The sequence below is a fragment of the Nannospalax galili genome, unplaced genomic scaffold (genome assembly GCF_000622305.1).
Source record: "Nannospalax galili isolate Female #2095 unplaced genomic scaffold, S.galili_v1.0 scaffold135, whole genome shotgun sequence".
In the NCBI taxonomy this organism is placed as follows: Eukaryota; Metazoa; Chordata; class Mammalia; order Rodentia; family Spalacidae; genus Nannospalax; species Nannospalax galili.
In genome coordinates, this window is record NW_008338998.1 from 1985316 (window position 1) to 2004982 (window position 19667).

At 44.7% G+C, this 19667-nt stretch overlaps 1 protein-coding gene across 5 annotated transcripts in view; it reads left to right on the forward strand.

Annotated features, from left to right (window-relative positions):
- Nucleotides 1-225: 225 nt before the first annotated feature.
- Gabra5 (gamma-aminobutyric acid type A receptor alpha5 subunit) overlaps nucleotides 226-19667 on the forward strand; it is a 124132-nt gene continuing 104690 nt past the window's right edge. The window contains exons 1-4 of one of the 5 annotated variants that reach the window (XM_008833635.2): nucleotides 227-275; nucleotides 1778-1837; nucleotides 2198-2357; nucleotides 18931-19052. In XM_008833635.2, the coding sequence (XP_008831857.1) occupies nucleotides 2272-2357; nucleotides 18931-19052 (208 nt within the window). In that variant the 5' untranslated portion in view covers nucleotides 227-275; nucleotides 1778-1837; nucleotides 2198-2271. Of the gene's footprint in view, nucleotides 276-324; nucleotides 543-961; nucleotides 1020-1777; nucleotides 1838-2197; nucleotides 2358-18930; nucleotides 19053-19667 lie in introns of those variants that run through there. The other 4 variants (XM_008833633.2, XM_008833634.3, XM_008833636.2 and 1 more) reach the window with 4 other exon arrangements.

A 19667-nucleotide genomic window follows, 5' to 3' on the forward strand; every position in this document is an offset into this window, starting at 1 on the left:
CCGCCTTAGTAACAGAGGCTGCTGCCAGTCCACATGCCCTTTCCACCTCTGGTCTAAATCCGGACCAGTGGTTACTCTAAGGGCATCAAATAGGCCCTGAAGAAACTTCCACAGAAACATGGCCTATCCCAAACCAGGCCAGGCGCGCCCCCCCGCCCCCTCCCCCGCTGAGCTGGGCCTGAGTGCTTTTGGTGAGAGTCTGGCGGCCTCTACCGGAGCGCCTCTGCAGAGGGACGTTCCTCAAACCCTGAGACGACATGTGGCGCTCGGGAGAGGTGAGAGCGAGCGCGAGTCCGCCGGGGGCGCTGGGGAATCTGCAGCGGGGCAGCGCGCGGCCTCGGGCGCGGCGCGGAGCAGAGCCGCAGGGCGGCGGCGGGAGCGCGGGGCGTTGGGTGCCTCGGCGCGGAACCCTGGGGAAGTTCGCGCTGGCAGCATGGGGCGGTGACGCCCGCCGCTCTGCTTTACCCGCCGGCGGGGAGAGCGGGCGGCGGAGAAGCAGGATGCGCCCTCGCCGACGGCTCGCCTGCTCCGGCCAGTGCAGGGTAAGGAGCGGAAGGCGGCCGCCGCTGCAGCTACCTCGGAGCCTCGGGGGCACGGCGGGGAGGCGCAGGCAGCAGCCAGGGCGCCCCGGAGCCCGCAGCGCAAACTTTCCCTGGTGACTGCGGAGGCGAGGCCGCCGGGAAGGCAGGGGACCCCCGGCGCGGCTGGACGGGGCTCCGAGCGCAGCTGCTCCTGGTCCAGAGCCGGCTCCGATCGGGGGTTGCGGGGCGGCGTCGCGGGCGCCGGGGTAGAGCTCGGTTGATCGGCAGCCTGGAAGGAGCTCAGCCCGGGGCAGGGGCGCGCGGCGTGCCCGCGGTACTTTCAGGGTGGGCGCGGGCCCCACTCGGTGTCGCGCGCCTGTCGCGCGGGCTGCTCGGGGCCCGGGCACTGGCAGCGACGACACTGCACCGCGCACGAAGCAGAGGAGGAAGGCACTGGCCGGAGGAGCGCGCAGCCTGCCTCAGGGCCGGAGCCAGGAGGTCTGCGAGGGCCCAGAGCCAGCTGGCAGGGCCCGGCGCTGGAGCTGTGGGGCGGCGCTCCGGGGCGGCGGGGTGGCTGGCCCTTTGCGCGCCAGGTGCGGGGCGGCGGAGGCTGCGGCTCTGCAGTGCCACCTCCGCGCCCACCTGCCCGGTGCACCAGCCCTGGGGATTCCGCACCGCGGTCTGGGGAGCATCCAGAGCAGCTTCGCATTGGGGATCGGGGTCTCGGGGCTGAGGGACGACAGCAGGCACCGCCCGGGTTTCCCGCATGCGGCGCCGCGTGCTAGCTGCCCAGACTCGCCCCGGTCCGGCCAGGAGCCCCAGGATGTGCCCAGGCGACCACCGCAGGGCAGTCGTCTCCTCTTTACAGGAATCTCGGAGGACTTTCTCCGAGGTGGATGTACCTGTTGTGTGCTTCCCGGTTCTGGAGTTTGGGGGGCCTCCTCGGGGGGGAGGGGAATGTTCCTTTTGGAACTCTGTTGTTTATGAACGATGAGCACCTATTTGCGTTATGCGCAGAGTGAGGTGTGTGTCTTCTTTAAGGTTAGTTGCTGGCCCAATGCTTACTTGGATTTGCGTTGCATAAATCAGGGCCCAGGCCAGAACTAAGACCCTTCCCAGGTGCAGGGATGATGAAATCTGTAGTCCTGGGGCACGATGCCGACCCAGAAAGTCCGACACTTTAGTCATATCTGCTCTTGTGTTCTATAGAAGACGTGTTTTTGACATGTGCCTTTCCTCTGTCCACACACTTTCAGCACCTTGCAGAGCAAGACGCAGCTTGCTAGCTTTGAACGCGTGGCAAGTATTTCTGAAAGGTAAATTTATCTCACTTGTGGATTTGATAGATACAATAGACAGTTGTCACATCACTGGAAGCCTTTATTGTAATAATTGGGTCATTTTATAAGATGCTAAAAAGGAAAACAATATTGAAGGGGTGCAAAGCGTCCATTAGAACAATTCTGCATGTTGTGTAAAAGTGACAATAGAGCCATATTGTAACTTTCTTCCCACCTGGTCTTACTTTCTGGGGAAGGTGGTAGAAACACCTGGTGCTGTCTGCTGGGCTGTGGTAGGCTTTGTCTTTATAGTGCTTCTGTGGCAGCAGGATGGTAGGATTCACCATGGTGATGAAACGTCCCTGTTCATATGCTTCTCCCTTTGTGTACTTTCAGCCTCAAGATCAAGTTGGAGAAAAGAACAGTTTTTCCTTCAAATTCATCTGCTTCAACTCTTATTCATACTGGGAATGGACAATGGAATGTTCTCTAGCTTTATCATGATCAAAAACCTCCTTCTCTTTTGTATTTCCATGAACTTATCCAGTCACCTTGGGTAAGTTGTCATCTGTGCTTTCATGTTGTGGTTTTTAGAGACACTGGCGCCATTCTGAATCCTGGTAGATCAGAACAGCCCTTGCTTGCCATCTCTGAGGCTGTGCACCCTTCAGTTTGCTGTAAATAAGTAAAGGGTCCTTGCCGTGAACCATGCTTTCTGAGCAAGGGTCCTCCTGGCATGGGGTCTCTGAGATGAGTCGCAGACAAGAGAAGAGGCAGATTATACTTTCAGAAGTGGAAGCAGAAGTCAATTTCAGGAAAACGGTTTCCTCTTACTGGGGTTGGAAGGAAACTCAGAAGTTCACGTGCACTAAGGACATCCCCTGTTGTTAGGCAAGGCAGCTGCACCATTCTAAGTTCCTCCTTGCTTCCTCTGTGCCATTGATTTTGCTTTCAAGTCAGGCTGGTGCTGTGCATGTGCTATGGAAAAGGACTCAAAGCAGTCCTGGCCTGAGCCAGCCACAGAGATCATAAACTACACTTGCCCCCCGCCCCCGGGTTCTGGAAATGCCATTTCCACTGACTTCTTTCATTTTGGCCCTTGGTGTCTGTGTACCAATGCTAACCTTTTCTCAGCAAAATAGTAATACTCAGTATTCCAGATGCATGCTCTTAGGACTAGTGTTTCTCCTCTCTCCCATGTTCCTCACTCCCCAGAATTGTCCTGGCTAACCAAAAGGATTGCTACTTGAAGCATGTCCTGCTGGATACTGTGTGCTATTTGGCTTCCTGTTTTACCAATGCTTTTTCTTAAGGGAACACTTTGGAAGTTCAAAGAGCAGCAGCATACTGCCCATCCCTTTCTGTCAGTATAGTTACAGTGTACAGGCTGCTTGGTGGGTATAATATGGGGTACACATTTTCCTCAGGACCACTCTGCTGGATAGAGTCCCAGACTTGTGCTCAGGTACCACTGGACTGCATTCCCAGTATCTGAGAAAATCAGTCTTGTGAGCCTGTCCCCCCTCTTTTCTCCCTCAGCTCCTCTTTATCTCCGGATTTCTTATCTCAGTCTAATCTGTTTCCTCTACATCTCTGTCTGTTTCCATATCCATCTCTCTTCTCACTCTTTCGTTCTCCCTTTCTTCCTCTGCTCAGATCTGGAAGGGTCTGGAAGAGCAGAGAATGTCCAGAGCACAAGTAGAAATGCCACAACCCTAGCAAGGACATCTTTACTTGCTGGGAAAAGGGTGTGTTTGCGGGCTGTTGCCCAGCTCCTGTGCATCCTCTGTCCATTTATGATTTATGCTTATGCAGAGTACAGTCTGGAGCCCATTTTTTGAGTACAAACGCTTGGCAACTTTGGTCCTGAAACTGAGTAGCACACACTCTGTCCAGCAGGATGTACTTTTCATCAGTCATAAGACACACCATAAAAGACAAGAACTCCCTATTTATTGGGTCCTATTCTTGCCTGGCTTGATTGTGGGGACACCCCCCTCACAGGTCCTTGGATTCTTCATCAACTACATGAAGGTTTTTCCTCTCCAAGCTCTCTCCAACTGCTAGATTCTATAAACTGTGGTGTCCCCAGTGATTTTCTGAGTAGACGTGTGTATAAATGAAATCCTATGAATATTCACCATTACAAGTTAATGCATTAAAGTAGTTGGCTTGTTTTCTGATATAGTATGTATATTGAGTGATATTTTAGAAGTCATGCATATACTGGGCTTGGGAACCTAGTACCATTTAATAGTATTTGGGTCAATATTGATTGTGAATTGAATAGGTAGGAAGCTTTCTTGCTAGATGCAAGTCTGAAGTTGGAAGTAATGTACACCAGGTGTTTACTGGTACAGAATAGAGTGGTACTTGACAATTTCTGTAAAGAAACACTAAGTATGGGAATATCCCTCAATCTTAAAAAAATTAACTGTTGGAGAATAATTTAAAGATATAAAGATTTAATTTTTTAATACTTTGCCATCAAATAAATATGTGAGATGCAGGAAAGTGTATAAAAAGTAAGGTGTCCTCAATTCCGCACCCCAGTAACCACCTCTGCTATCCTGGTTCCCTTACTGCTCTATGCACAGCTGTGGCATTTGGGGTCATCTTGTGTCTTCAGCTTTGTATTGGTTTTTGGACCCGACTTTCCACTATTACAAACTCTTTAGCTACACAGCTTTGAAATGGACAGGTGTTATAACAGAGTGAGAGTGCACTACCATTAATTAGTTCCCTGCTTTGGAACATTTGCACTCTTTCTGATTTTCCTGTTGTAAATTGGCCTGTGTAGAACATACATGGCTTGCAAATTTTTAAAGGGTTTGAAATGGTTTCTGTTAGAAGATTTCTCCATGAGTGGAATTATATGCCAGGTGTTCTGCGTGCATGTCTAGTTGCTTTCAATAAATCAGGACTTTTAGTAAGGTGGGAAGCCAGAGCACTTTTCTAACAGGGAATATCGTTCAACTGCCCCCAAACACATCATAAACCATATCAAGTCCCTACTTACTTAATATATGATGCTATGCTCACTTGCAGATTAACTAAATATGTGTAAGAATAATTTTGTCGAAATCCAGACAGTTTCATAAAATTTCCTTGACTTTGACAGAATAATAGCTATCACAATGCAAATCTCCTATGGTTATATTAATGTTTTAAGCCAATCCTAGAAGCAACCTCATGAGTTGAGGGTTATTACCCCGCTTTCCATCTGGCAAGTAGGATGGATAAACAGCTAACCCAGGAAGCCCACAGAGCCTACATGCACTGAGAATACTCAGCAGTCTTCTGTTCATTTTGTTTGATTCCGTCATGTGCCCCTTTCTTTGACTACGTTTGGTTTGTCACTATGTCACTAGAAAGTGGGGAGTATGATCCTGGAAAGTGTTTTCTGCTTTGAGGCTTAGAGATTTTCTGTACTCTGAGATTGGGGAAGGGGGACAGTTTGAGAAAGCTCTAGTTGTTGTTGTTTTCCCCAAAGAAAGGGTCTATGTGATTGAGGTTCAAAGAATGTTGAAAAGGTCTGAGCTTGATCGTGACTCTCAGACCAGAGAACTGCTGATGCTTGTTAATGTGTCCAGGAGACCAGAGAGCTGGCAGGGGGTGAGGAGGACTATGCAAAAGTAGGCAGGGGAGAATGAGGAAAGAGGCAGCATACAATGTCTGCACAAGTACAAAGTTGATATGTGGTATTTGTGAAAACCTGTACATGCAACAACAGATGTATTTGTGAGGAGGGAAATGTATTTGGTGATTATATAATATAGTAAATGTAAAGTTGCTTTGAAAATACCATGGATATTATTTATCTTTCTTGATGTGCTTTCCTAAATTTTGTTACCAGCAGCTCATTTTCAACAGCTTTTGTAATTTTGCTCTTGGTTTTGAATTATAGAGCAGGGCATAAGTCAACCAAACAATAGAACCACAGCATTTTATAGTCAGCCTCCGCCATGGCTGCTTAGACACATAAAATTATTTAAGCCATTATAATTATTTTAATGAAACCAGTAACATAAATTGCAAAGTGTAGAAAAATTAGCTCTGAAACAATATTGGGACCAAAGTACTACCAAAATATATTGTTTAAACTTTAATTAATTTACCATTTGAAAATCCATATTTTATCAGGCTTGAAAGACCAGTGATAACTGCATTTATTCAGAGAACACCTACTATAGAGATATTTGCACCCCAGTCTTTATCACTGCTCTATTTATTATGACAAGGAAGTGGGTCCAGCCTTGTTGTCCATCAATGGATGAATGGATAATGAAAATCTGGTATATCTATAACATGGAATATCATTCAGCTCTGAAGAAAAATGAAATCACAAAATTCATAGGAAAATTGAAGGACCTAAAATGTATGATATTAATTGAGGTCACCCAATCATAGAAAGTTTTTTTTTTTTTTAAAAAAATCACGTGTTTTCACTCATCTGCACAGCCTAGTGTATAATATATACATGTACATTTGTGAACAAATGCATGTGTGGGTATACCACAATATTTAGAAAGGAGAATTAAGGAAGGTAATTTTTTAAAAAGCAGTGCTAGAGAGATGATTCTAGTAGTCAAGAACACTGGCTGCTCTTGCAGAGGACCTGGGTTTGATTCCCAGCACTCAACATGATGGCTAACAACTGTAAACTCCAGTTCCAGGGTGTCTGCCTCCCTCTTCTGGCCTCTGTAGGCATTGCACGATACGGGTGCACTTTCATACATTCAGGCAAAAGTCATACATATAAAATAAAAATAAAAATAAATTTAAAAAAGCATAGTTTTTTCATGATGAATATATGATTTAACTTTCTGGGTATTCAAGTAGCAAGAACCATTTCTGCACTGCATAGGAATCCCATGTGTATTATCCCTTTGAGGCTGTGATTGTGAACATTGGGTTTTCTTTTTATTCCATTGTATATCTAATTAAAAATAAATCTTGTTTTAGAAAAAAAAAATTATCTCTGAAACAATATTTAGACCAAAATGCTGTCTAGCACACACACACACACACACACACACACACACACACACACACACACACGTACACACAGAGCTTAAACTGGAATTAATTTATCATCATTTGAAAAATCATATTTTATTAGATTCGAGAGACCAGTGACAACTGCAAGACACATTCAAGGATTGTCAGCTCAGTAAGATAAAGTCAGACTCCATTCATTTACCTATATTAAACATATTTTAGAAATTTATTTATTGAAAAAGGAAAATGAATCTGAGTTTTATTACAGGGAGGCTACAATTCAAATAGACCAGAAAACAATTTTTAATTGTCAGAAGCAGGCTCTTACAATCATGGAGATCATGCTCACTCTGCCTACACATGTGCCAGCCTGGGCCTTTGGTCCCATGTCAAGGCCTTTTCTTTCTTGTAATCAAGGACAGTTGCCTCTCCTAACTGGAACAGTAAGGACATGCTCTCTTAATCATCCCAGCACTTACAATGCCTTCTGAAACAGAAAGTTCTCTTGTACCCTGAGATAACAAATTCTTCCTGCCCTGTAGCTGCAGGTTCATGAGGTTCAGGACTCACAGTCATTATAACAATTAAGAAAACACTGAGGCAGAGCAGTCAAAGCAGTTATCAGGGACAGGCTTGATGGCTTTGCATGGAGGCTTCAGGGAGAGACAGGCAGAAATGAGAAAAGTGGTCCTACACAGAGCAGAGTGTGAGCACTGCAGCCAGGCTGCCACCATCCGAAACACTGTTTTCAAAGGCTCCAAAGAAACACACCTTCAGACTTTCCAGTTTATAAGGCAAACTTTGAGCATGTTTGACATGGTTGGTGAGCAGAGCTCAGAAGGAGGGTGTGGAGCGCAGCTCTACCGAAACAGGCTGGCAGTGTGAGGCAGGATGAGTCACAAGTTGGGTTCAAGGAGAGGGAAAGAATGTGGGCTTTTGGATTTTTATAAAGCCACAATGGTATGAAACACAAATCTTAATTGGTATGGATTTCAGAGGGAAGTATTAGAATTAAAAGCAAAAAAATCTCATCTCACTCTCTTAGCAACACGAATTATCAACACGCATATGGGTGCATGGCATAAATCTTTAGAACGATTTTCAAAAACATGATATTTTATTTTCACAAACTCCTCACTTGATAGGTGAAACAAGCTCAGGCTTTAGAACTTAGAAAAGAATGTCCTTTTTTTTTGTTGTTCCTGGAAAGTGGTAGAGTCACTTGTGGTCTCCAGGATCCCTACTAGGGCCAGAATTTCTATTACAAGATGTCTCCACAATGTCCTGATGTTTATGGTGACTCAGAAAGGAAGGGAATGGAGGAAATCCATCAGAAACAAAGGAACATCCTAATCTGGAAGTCTAATTGTGCCATTACTAAACAGCACATGTGGATTCCAAAATCTAATGCTAGGAATAAAGCTCTAACAGTTCATTAATGGCTCCATTTTATGTGCATTTAAGAGTGATTTCAGAAACAAAAGACCGAATCAAAAAGCCAAAGAAACACAGGGACGCTGATTTTTTGTTTTTACAAAATTCACACCATCAGTTCACAATCAATTTGGTTCTTTCCCAAGATTCCTAGCAATAGTATAAAGTGTCATTTTGATGGAGGGACCAGCTCTGATCTCTGTTCATAAATGTTCTCTGAGGTCAGAAGTTGCTTAGCCAGCCTGCAGTTCAGGTTCTGAATCTCAAATCTAGGCATAATAATGAATTCTACATCCTAGGGCTTGACAGGACAGTTACATCGATCAACATATGTGAAATGCTTGAACAGGTCCAGATGTATCTGTGTGTTGAGTACACACTCTCCATCCTTCTGAGTGTTGTGACTAGGAGACCATGAGGTATACTGGGCCCAGAGGGTGAGCATGATACCTTGGCTGTTCCCAAACACAGTGAGGACCATAACCCAGATCACAACTCTTTGTTGCGTGGCTGTCATGGAAGACACTGCCCTGTTGTGACTCTAGTGTGAATTCTATGTCCTTTTTTTGTGTGTCAGGTACTATTGTAGGTACTGAGTAAGACAGACAGTGAACCAATAATGATCCAGGGATGGTGGCTTCTGTGAAGAATAATTCAGATGAGAGATACATCTCCAGGGAGGAGATGCTACTGCAGGGACCTGAGGGAAGTGAGGGTTAGCAATGCCATCTGTGGAGAATGAAACTGCAGGAGGAATGGTGACAAATGCAGGTACCATGGCCAGGGCTCCATGGGCATAATGGGAACAGCTAGGGAGCTGGCTGGGGATCAGAGCAAGAGACTGACAGAAGGCACAATTACAGTGGAGGGGACCAATTGGATTGGGTGGCAGAGCACCCGGAGAGCATCAATTTTATTTTGAAGGTCATAGAGGGCCATGGAGAGCTGTAGTTTTTTTGTTTGTTTGCTTATTTTTATTTATTTATTTATTTATTTATTTATTATTTATTTATTCATTGGTCTTTTTTGAGACAGGATCTCCCTATAGCCCCAGCTGTCCTGGAACTCACTGTGTAGAGATCCACTTGCCTCTGCCTCTCGAGTGCTGGGATTAAAGGCGTGTGCCAACACGCCCGGCTATTTGTTTTTATTTTTATTTTTTGTCTTTGTTGGTTTTTTTTTTTTTTTTTTTTTTTTTTTTTTTGCAACTGGGTCTCCTGTATCCAAGGTTAGTTGTAAAGTCTCTGTGAAGCCAAGGATGACCTAGAACTCCAAATCCTCTTGCCTTCACCTCACAAGTGCTGACATTACAGGTGTGTACTACCATTCCTAGTGTAAACAGTGCTGGGGACCAAATCTAGGGCTTTGTGCATGCTAAGCAAGGACTCTACCAAGTTCCAGCATGGCATCCCCAGCCCATTTAGTTGTTTTGGAGGTGAGACAGCAATCACTATGTTCCCAGGCTGGTCTTGAACACCTGGTCTCAAGTGATCCTCTAACTGTGGCCACCTGAGGATCTGGGACTATAGACCACCATGCCCAGTTGCCTCAGTGAGTGGTTCTGAGCAAATGTGGAATATGATGGTCTTCAGATATAGCAATGATGTCACTTCAGTACTGCAGTTCACTGTGCATGATGAGTGAATAGTACTGAGGAGAGTCTGGGTGAGAAAGGGAGAGAGAGGTGGAGGCAGTTATGGGCAGTTGAAGTGTTTGCAACAGGAGGACACTATTTTTACCAGTAGGATGTGTTGATGGGATAATGTAGCCACAAAGGAACAGTAGGGGTCAAGAATGGTGCCTCCTGTTCTTTTTCCTATCAGTGAGCTGGAGAGTAGGAGAAGAGGTTGTGTGGATTAAGTCACAAATGCAGTTATGACTTTTCAGGCCTTAGAGAAGTCATGTAGATATCCAAATGGCTAGGCAGGGCTCTGGACACGGGGCTGGAAGCGAGAGTGCAACTGGGATGGATCATTGTTTGAAACCCACTGGCATGAAGACAGACAGAGACTGAATGTACACAGAGAGGAAAAGAGGTCCCTAGAATATGCCCTGGGATGTGACGGAGTTCTAAAAGCATGAAGGTAAGAGTCAGGGCAAGACTGAGAAGTGGGAGAAAGGAGGAACAAAGAGAAGAATGGCCTGGCCAGAGTAGTGTCCGAGTTTTATGCTAGCACTCAGGAGGAGATTCAGGCCAGCCCAGGCTACACAATGAAAGCCTGTCTGAAAAACAAACAAGGAGGCAAGCAAACACATAAAGACAGCACAACACAAAGAGAAGAGCATCCTGAGGCCAAGTGGAGACAGCATGATAGGAAGGGAGATGGGATGCAGCTCTCAGGCTTGTTGAGATAGGGAGCTTCTCTTGACCTTCAGATCTGGCAACATGGAGGTCACTCTGAGCTTTCAGGAAAGATAGGGGTGGTGGAACCTAGATAGGAGCAGCTAGAAGAGAAGGGAAAAGAGCTCTCTGTCTCTGTCTCTGTGTCTCTGTCTCTCTTGCCCTGTCTCTGTCTCTCTTTCTGTCTCTCTCTGTCTCTCTCTGTCTTTCTGTCTCTCTCTGTCTCTGTCTCTCTTTCTGTCTCTGTCTCTCTGTGTTTTGCTGGGGATGGAACACGGGCCCTTGCACATGCTACCACTAAATTACATCCTCAATCCTTCAACACTTTTCCCTCATGAGAGAAACAATCAGCTTGTATGATTCCCAGAGAAAGAAAGAGAGGCAGAGAGAAATGGTGTGGTGTGTGTGTGTAATGGGGTTCTAATGCACACAACTTTTCCAGTGAGCCTTGATGAGAAGAGGAGCAAGGCATCTGGCAGTAACTGGAAGAGCATGTGGGCTGAATGGCTATGGAAAGATGGACACAGCAACAGTGCTTACTGAGGGCAGTGATGAGGGAAACTGTCAAAGATGGGCAGAGCTTGCTTGACAGCATCACACTGAGGGGGTACCCAATGTGGCTGAGGAGATGTAAGGGGCTGGGGCTGAGGCCAAGTCAAGGTGATATGTGGGCAAGTCAAGGTGATATGTGGGTGTTTGGCCTGTGGGGACCTAGGATTTGGGCTCTACCTCACAACAGCTGTGGGATTCAGAGTTTGGCAGCAGTGTCAAGGATATCGCTTGTAAGGAGGGTTGGGGAGCAGGGTAGGTTTGAGGTTGATTAGGGCAGCTGAAGGGTAAAGCTGGGAAGATCTAAGTGAATGAGGAGCCCTCAGATTTCTGGCACAATGCTTCATGCTAGGGATTGATTTAGCCACACAATGCACTTGAAGTTTGTAGTCTGATCTCAAGACAGGGATGTGCTCATGTGAACACTGAATTGATGAGCATTGTCAGCTACTGTCTGCTGTGGTTCTTTGTTTGCTTACTTTTGTTTTGTTGTTTTCATGGGTTTTAAAATTACATAGCTAAAGCTGTAGGTAATGGACAGATGAGGAAAATAATCACAAAATTGTGCCATTTAGAGTTATGTAATGGCCTTAAGGTAGTAAGCAAAGTGAACATATGCTTCTCAGACATAATAAAACAACCAAAGAAAGAACGCAATTTCAGAAGACAGATAAGCTGATACCCAAAACTAATCCTGTTCAACTCCCCAAAATATTCACTTCAAAACTGTCTGCAATTATCAATACTGATCCATTTTATGTAAATCACAGATGGCTGTCAGTGTAAGCACAGACAGAATTACAAAGAAATACATCATATTTAATCTTTTCCAGTACCATTTGTGCATGAAAACACTCAAATGACCCTCCCCAGGCTGATGAGAAAAGCTGTACTCTTTAAAATGCCATAGGAGGGACACTTAAGCAGGTGTCATTTTGCAGAGTGACACAGTTTTAAAGATGGGCTCTACAACATATCATTATTCTTATTAGAGATTATAATCCTGGTGTGCAAATGGTAAAGTTACATTGGTGTAAAATCCATTAAAATTTTTCAGAAAAACAAAGATTCCTTTAGGTCACACTGAGAGTGCAGTTCCTAGATAACTCCCTTTTCAAAATAGTTGTCCTTTGGTGAATTGGTTGCACAATTCCGTCTGGATACCCAAATTTATAATGCATAAGTCCCTTATGTGAAATAATATTTTTATGTAACCTATGTATATCTTCCAGTGTGCTAAATTGTTTCTAGATTATATACACAGTGTGTATGATGCCTATACTTTTTGTTTAAAGAAAAATGTAAGAACAAACCTTTGTGCATGTTTAGTACAGATGCAACTTTATTCTGAGTATTTTCAGTTAGTGGTCGGTGAATCTGTGGATGTGGAACTGAAGATGTGGAATGACAGCACAATTCTTGAGTTGTGGGTGGCGTGCCCTAGATTTCCTACCCTGCTGCTTTCAGACTCCTTAGTTTCCTTTAGTCTCATTCCGAAATCTTAACAAGCTGGATGGAGTAGCCATAACTGTAGTCCCAGCTAGTTGGGAGGCTGATGCAAGAAAACTGCTTTAGACCAGGAGATCAAGGTCAACCTGGGCTCCATAGGATGTGAGCCCATTAAAAAAAAAGGCAGAAAAAAATCCAGCTGACCCCCACAACTCTGTGTCTTTTCTCCACTGTTGTCTCCGGAGTCACTGGCTTCCGTGTCTCCTGTCTTCTCCTATGTCCATAAATTATAAGCAGTCCAAAGGCATCAGAGAAAGCTAGGTTCCTGTCATCTTCTAGAAGATTCTAGCAGTATACTGTGACACATAAAGTCTTTTATGGTTTGTTGTGTGCTTGTCTTCCAAGGTGCACGTTACCTTTTTAAGTTTCTTTTTAATTTTGTCATGCTGGGGATTGATGCCAGAACCTGACCCTGTGCATGTGGTCTCCCACTGAGCTGCAACCCAACTCTGCTGTGGCACTTTGATCATAGGCCTCCCATTCTTTCTGAAAACATCAGTTTCCTTTTGTGGGCCACTGTTTATAATACGCTCTTGTACCCTTTCATTATCTTGAGACCAACCTTCAGCCTCAAAAATTCAGACCTGTTTTCTTCCTTCCAACTCTAGGCAGGCCCGGGTTCTCTCTCCTGTGTGTTTCTGTCATCTTTATACACTGACGCTAGGTTCTTAGCTCTGTCATGCTCTACTGAATTTCTCTAGGACTAAAACAAGTTCTTCATGTTTGGAGGTCAGGGCCAACTTTGCCCTCTTCCTGTCTCCAGTTCTTACCACAGTACCTGGCAGAGTAGACATCAGTCATTGAGCCCCTCTGGTGGGCTTCCCTGAAGTAGTAGTTGGAGAATGACTCAGAGACCACTCGAGCCCCTGGCAGTGGCTCTGTGGCAGCTCCTCTGCCTCGAACTTAGCCCTAGAGCACCTACTTTCCTCCAGGGTTGTACAGGAAAGTCACCAGGCAGGAGTAGGGCTCCAAAAACATTGGTATTGTTCCCTCTCAGATCAAGTAAAACTGAGTTTCCAGGGCCCAGAACTTGAGAAGAAGCTAATGCCTCGAAAAGGCCAGCGATGAGACAACAGGGAGAGGTTCACATACTTGAAAGACTTCACGCCTGCTGAAGATATTCACAGTGTGTTTGTTTTAAATACTGCCTGGGAAATGAACCCATTAGTAGATCAAATTTCATGAGCTGCCAGTTCCCAAATCCTCTTCCCCAGAAGTCTGTAAATGACTGAGAATTTCTTGTTTGGCTGCCACAGCTTGGCTTTCGGTGACATTCAGGTCTGTGCAACACCTACGAGTGTCTCTGCCTGTTCTGCAGTCCACACCTTCATTAGGCTAGAAAATGGGGTTCATTTGTGTCGTTTCTTTATTCCTCAAACTGAAATTACCAGAAAGAGTAACTGGATCGAGTCCTTCTGTCTTTTTGTATAAACTAACAATTCCTAGGCAAAGGAATGTAAAAAGTAATGATATTTAAAAACTGGTTGATTCTATACAGTTGACCCAACATATCTATGAATTCTGCATCTGTGAATGTGACCATACCTTTTCAATTTCTGATAAAAAAATATTGGGAAAAATAGCTTCTGTACTGAGCGCATGCAGACTTTTTTCTTTGCCCTATTTCCTAAGCAATGTGATATAGTAACTGTCTGCATAAGTTCGCACTGTACTGGGTGTTGATAGATGATTAGGATATAAGGGAGGGTATGGAGATGCTATGCAAATCCCACACAGGCACATTAGGGACATGAGCCCATAGGTGTTGGTTTCCATACTGAGCCACATCTGTATTTTCTTAATGATCCCCTTTCTGGAATATCAAAAACTCTGAAAATACTAGAACTAGAACATGGAGTGAATGTAGCATGTTCTCACACTGTAAGAGAATTTAACTATTTAGCCTTGACTATAATTGAAGGGTAAAGTCCTAAAATTTTCAATATTTCTTTCATACTGAAGACTCTTGTCTGTAATAACAGATTTACTGTCACCTCACAAATATCCAATCCTCCAAAGAATCTTTATCTTGTCCCTGAAGAAGACACTCATCCATGGTTGTCCTAAGTGAACAGACTCCCTTGGATACACTCAGCAGGATTAAGAGCTCAAGGTGGTTGGTGACCAGGCTTTCCTGGTGAACTAAACTTAAGCCCGTGTATGAGAGGTAGACACCCGTGACTCTGTTTTGGGGCCCCTGTCACATTGTTGCCCATCAAACACAGACCCCAGAAGGTCCTAACCATTTTGTTTTAAAAATACTTTTGATGAGCCAAAGCAGAACAGAGCAAGCTGAAGTTACTTTCTGCCTTAGAAGCAGCCCTTGAGGACCGTGCAGCTTGATGGAGACAGAAGCAAGTCCACAGACATCTGTGGGGTGAAGGGAGGCACTGTGCCAAGGCTAAGCCAACAAACAGCACTTGTGGTCTGTGATAAAGCAAGTGTCTTCCTCCTCAGGCTGTGAGAATGGTCATTGCATAACTGTCTGTTGCAGATAAAACATTTTGCAGGTTGATTGTGGGGAAAACTAAAACAACACCACCAAAACTCAAATTCCTTCCCCAAGAAGCATTTCTAAGGATTTTTTTTCTTAGCACCTGTTCCCTACTCCTGCCTCCTGACTTTAGTTAATGCAACAAATGTAACACTCCAGACACCCTTGCCCTGAATGTTGCCACATGAAGAACAAAGACGAATACAGTAGGCAATTATGGCAAGAAAGGGCAGATACTGAAATCTCTCTAAGAAAGGAGTCATTATAGGAAAATGTGTGCATATGGGGCACGCTGGGCGCCAGGTGTGGGGTGTGCGGGTATCTGCTCCTGCGCTGCTTCCCTGCGTCTTCCGTGGCTCTCTGCTGCTGGGGGCTTTGCCCAGACGTGTCCCGCACTAATTTCACCCATGTACTTTCCTCAAGATGCGAAATCCACCGGCCGCTGGATCACACGGGAGAGTGTGAGGGCGGCTAAAGCTGGGATCCGTGAGTCGGTGACGGAAAGACAGCTCTTCCTGGGAAGGCTGGATCGTAGGCAGTGAGACAAGACTCAGCTCAGTCAGACCCAGTGTTACAGCTCTTTATTCAATGGCTCTGCGTGGCTCCAAGCCTCAGTGCCCCAGAGTGATCCAGCTCCTTCAATTATTGAGGGGAATCATGGAACTTTATACCGTGGGGGTAGTGGTAAAAGCTTCAGCTGATAGGTACTTTGGGGATGCCTCATTTGCGTGTGGAAATGGGCTCCCGCCAGGCTGCCAAACTGCTTGAAAATCACACAGGAAAGCCTAATAGTTACAGAGCCGGAGGCTACATTCCTGTGGCTGCTACTTCACAAAGGAGTCAGGAAAAATGCCGGGAAGACGCCCTGTTGTGAAAGGAGTCTCTGCATATGGCTCTGAGCTCGTGAGCTATCCAGACATGAAGAAACTTCTACTTTACACAACAAAGGTCCCCAACATGTGCAGACAATTTTTAATGTATTTAAAAATTGTCTCTAGTAATGAGTTCTGAAACTGATCTCTGGAATTCATAAGCATCCTATCTATCCCTGGCACTGGAGGTGATTTTGGTGTTTGTAAAGTGAGAGCAGAGCTGAGGGGGACACTGTGCCTATGAGCCTGTCTCTCCTCAGAGAGAGTCAAGGAAAGCCAGATTCTGAGCCATTACTGTGACCCACAGTTGTAAAAATGGCCAATGATACCAACAACTCTTTTTCTTTTAATAGCCAGGGATAAGATCTAATGTAATTGAAGAGCATTTTAAAAACAGATGGTGAACTAGCTTAGAAAAGTTACGTTGAATGGTTGAATGTGAAGTAATTGTCCCTTAGCTGGGGAAGGTCTGTTCCCAAACCTCCAGTGGATGCCCAAGACCAAGGACAATACTAGATTCTACATATACATACCTGTGGTAACATTCAGTTTATAAATCAGGCCCACTAAGAGAACACATTAAGAACAGTGAGAATAAACTAGAACAATTGCAGCAACACACTGTAATGAATTTGCCAAGGTCCCTTGTACTTCAGTGCCAATTATTAATTAACATAAATGTTATTTGACATTCTACCTAATATTTATGTGACAGTCCACCTCATAACTGAGACAGCCCCTAAGTGGTTAATCAGCAGGTAGTGTATATAGCATGGATACTCTGGTCAAAGAATGTGAAGACTCATATAATTTCATCATACTACTCAGAAGAATATGCAGATTAAAACTTCTGGATTGCTTATTTCTGGAATTTTTCCATTTAAGCCTTTTGAACAGGAGTTGACGTCACGTAGTTGAAATATCAAAAAATGAATTCATGCATGAGGTGAGATTTTTTTTACTGCTTCATATTCTCACACCTCAGCTTGTATGTTGAAGAGGTAGTGAGAACTTTCCAAAGTCAGGCACCTGGACATTGCCTAAGATGTATAACCAGTCTGATAAGCTAGGAATGTTATGAGAAGTAGACCACGAGGCCAGAGTTGGTGTGACCAGTTAGTACACAGGTGAGCAAGGCCATGCTTCAGCAGCCCCAAATACCTCAAGGCATTTCATTCTAGTGTTAGCTGTGGAAGTCTTCCTTCTTTGCTCAGAAGTGTGAGATTGCTATGGATGTTAGAAAAAGGGGAGCATAATATTTTAAAATACAAAATCACAGAGTAAAATACCCATGTCTGTGGACTCCATAGGAACAGAACTGAATTTTAGCTTGTTACAGCTTCAATTATGCATTTTAATGTGATGTGAAAATTAGATCAAAAGAATTTTATGCTTATTCAAAAAGGAATCACTCTGAGGCCAGCAAAGGATTGATCTACTTAGATGCAATCAATGAAAAGGGCTGGTTTTCAAGAACTGGGTTGGGTAGGGGCATCCATTCTGACCTTGGCTTCTCACAGAAGGATGGCAGCTCTACTTTGATTTCAGCCAATGCATGGGAGAAAGTGCTTGAGCAGAGCTCGCTTCCTGCAGCCAGGCTTCTCAGGGAAGTGCTAGGAATCATGTGCTCTTTTTTCAAATGCCAAGAGAGCTCATTTCTTGGGATCCACAGCTGGATTTCTTCCAACAATCTCCCTTGAAGCCAGTGAAGCCAAGCCCAGTTTGTAAATCAAGTGAAGTTTGCGCACACGAAGGCTGCTATTGGAACCCGAGGAGGATCTGTGGTCTTCTGATGTGTCAGGTCTTCTGGGCATGGAGACTCTGTTCCCCTCATAGCCACCTCAGGAGATTAGGTTTTCTCTAGGCAGATGCTGAGGTCAGAGCTGATGTGTGCCTGCCTTACCCACTTCTTGAAAATCACTCATTTTCATTGATTGAATCTAAACAGATCGATTCTGGCTTCCATCTGCTCCACCTGCATATACTTTTGGAGTCTGGATAGCTTTACTCCTTTGGATAAACTCAGAATGTTCTTATTTCTTCCCTGAGGGCCAGTCTGCTCTTACAGGGGTCTTTATTGTACCTGTGACATGTTGGGTCACAGAAAATGTGGTCATCAACAGAAAATGTGGCCCGCAGCAGGCAGTCTCAAAGGGAATAATTTCCCCAAGTATGTCACAAAGCCCATCATTTCTATTACCACATGCTGTAGCCCAGGCATCTTATTCAAAGCGCAGATGCCCCTAACCCCATAAGAATTCAGTGAAATTTGGGCTCACCTATCTAGCTTCCAACTTAGGTTAAAAAATTGATTCAACATCCCTCTGCACATCTCAGGGCCCTTTGCTGGGGGCCCATTGCTAGCGGCCCATTGCTGATTTGCAAACTCTGTCTTTCTGATTTAAACCAAAATTCTGGAATCCCTGGTGATTTCATCGTTCTTCTAGTCCATGTACAGAGGCTAATTTTGTTGTTGTTGTGGGTTTTTGTTTGTTTGTTTCTGAGACACGGTCTCCCTGTAGCCTCAGCTGGCCTGGAACTCTCTATACAGACCAGGTTGGCCTGGATCTCACAGAATTCCACCTGTCTCTGCCTCCCAAGTGCTGGGATTAAAGGCTACCACACCAAGAGGAGACCTTTTTTTTTTTTTTAAACTGGCGAAAGCATTGATAATAAACAGCTAATCAGAAACAACAGTGAGTAGCAAATCTTGAGAATGGTGTTAGGTTGATGGCCATTCCACCCATAGCAGAACTAAGCGTATCTGAGATCCAGGGCTTACTAAGGGAACCTGGGGTCTGGTGGGAGGTTCCCTCTTGGATGCCCTTACTCCAAGACCAGATGCCTATGAGTCTTGTGTTACTGTCTTGAAAAATATTCATAAGAAGCAATATAAATTTCCTCTGCCTTTCATGTATCTTTTAAAAAGCTTTTCCCAGATGCCAACCAGTTCTGTAAAAGATCAGACCAATGACAACATCACCATATTCACCAGGATCTTGGACGGGCTTCTGGATGGCTATGACAACAGACTACGGCCTGGGCTGGGAGGTGAGTGTATTTCCAAATGAAGCTGGTGAGGATCTCACAAGCTCACCCTCAGCCATAAGGCTATGCTTGCTGGATTTCAGACAGTTTCTGAAAGAGCTACCATGCCAGGATTTTGAGTGGAGGGTTTCTCTCTCCTGTGCCCTTTGTTAGCATCTTCCAGAGGCAAGGAGCTGGGGGAAGTAGTCTCCTTAACCTGACCCCGAAAACTCCCCTCTTTCCAGATAATCTGATAGTCTATTCTGATTCACTTAGGGAGAAATCACGTTCTTAGGTTCTGTTAAAGCTGAGTATGCCCCATGTTAAGAAATAACATAAAAGAGGCTGAAGAGATGGCTCAGCATTTAAGAGCACTGGCCACTCTTGCAGAGGACCTGAATTCGGATCTTATCACCCACAGGTGGCTAACAATCATATGTAACTACAGTTCTGTATTCAATGCATTCTTCTGGCCTATGCGGCCATTTCATGCACAGGTGCCCTTGATGCAAGCAAAACACTCATACATATAAAATAAAAATAAATAAAATATTTTAAAGTAATAATATAAAAATCTTTGTGCTCTCGCATCTGTAAGTCCTTGTCAGAAGTCTGCTGTCTTTGTAGCTGTTCTCTGGA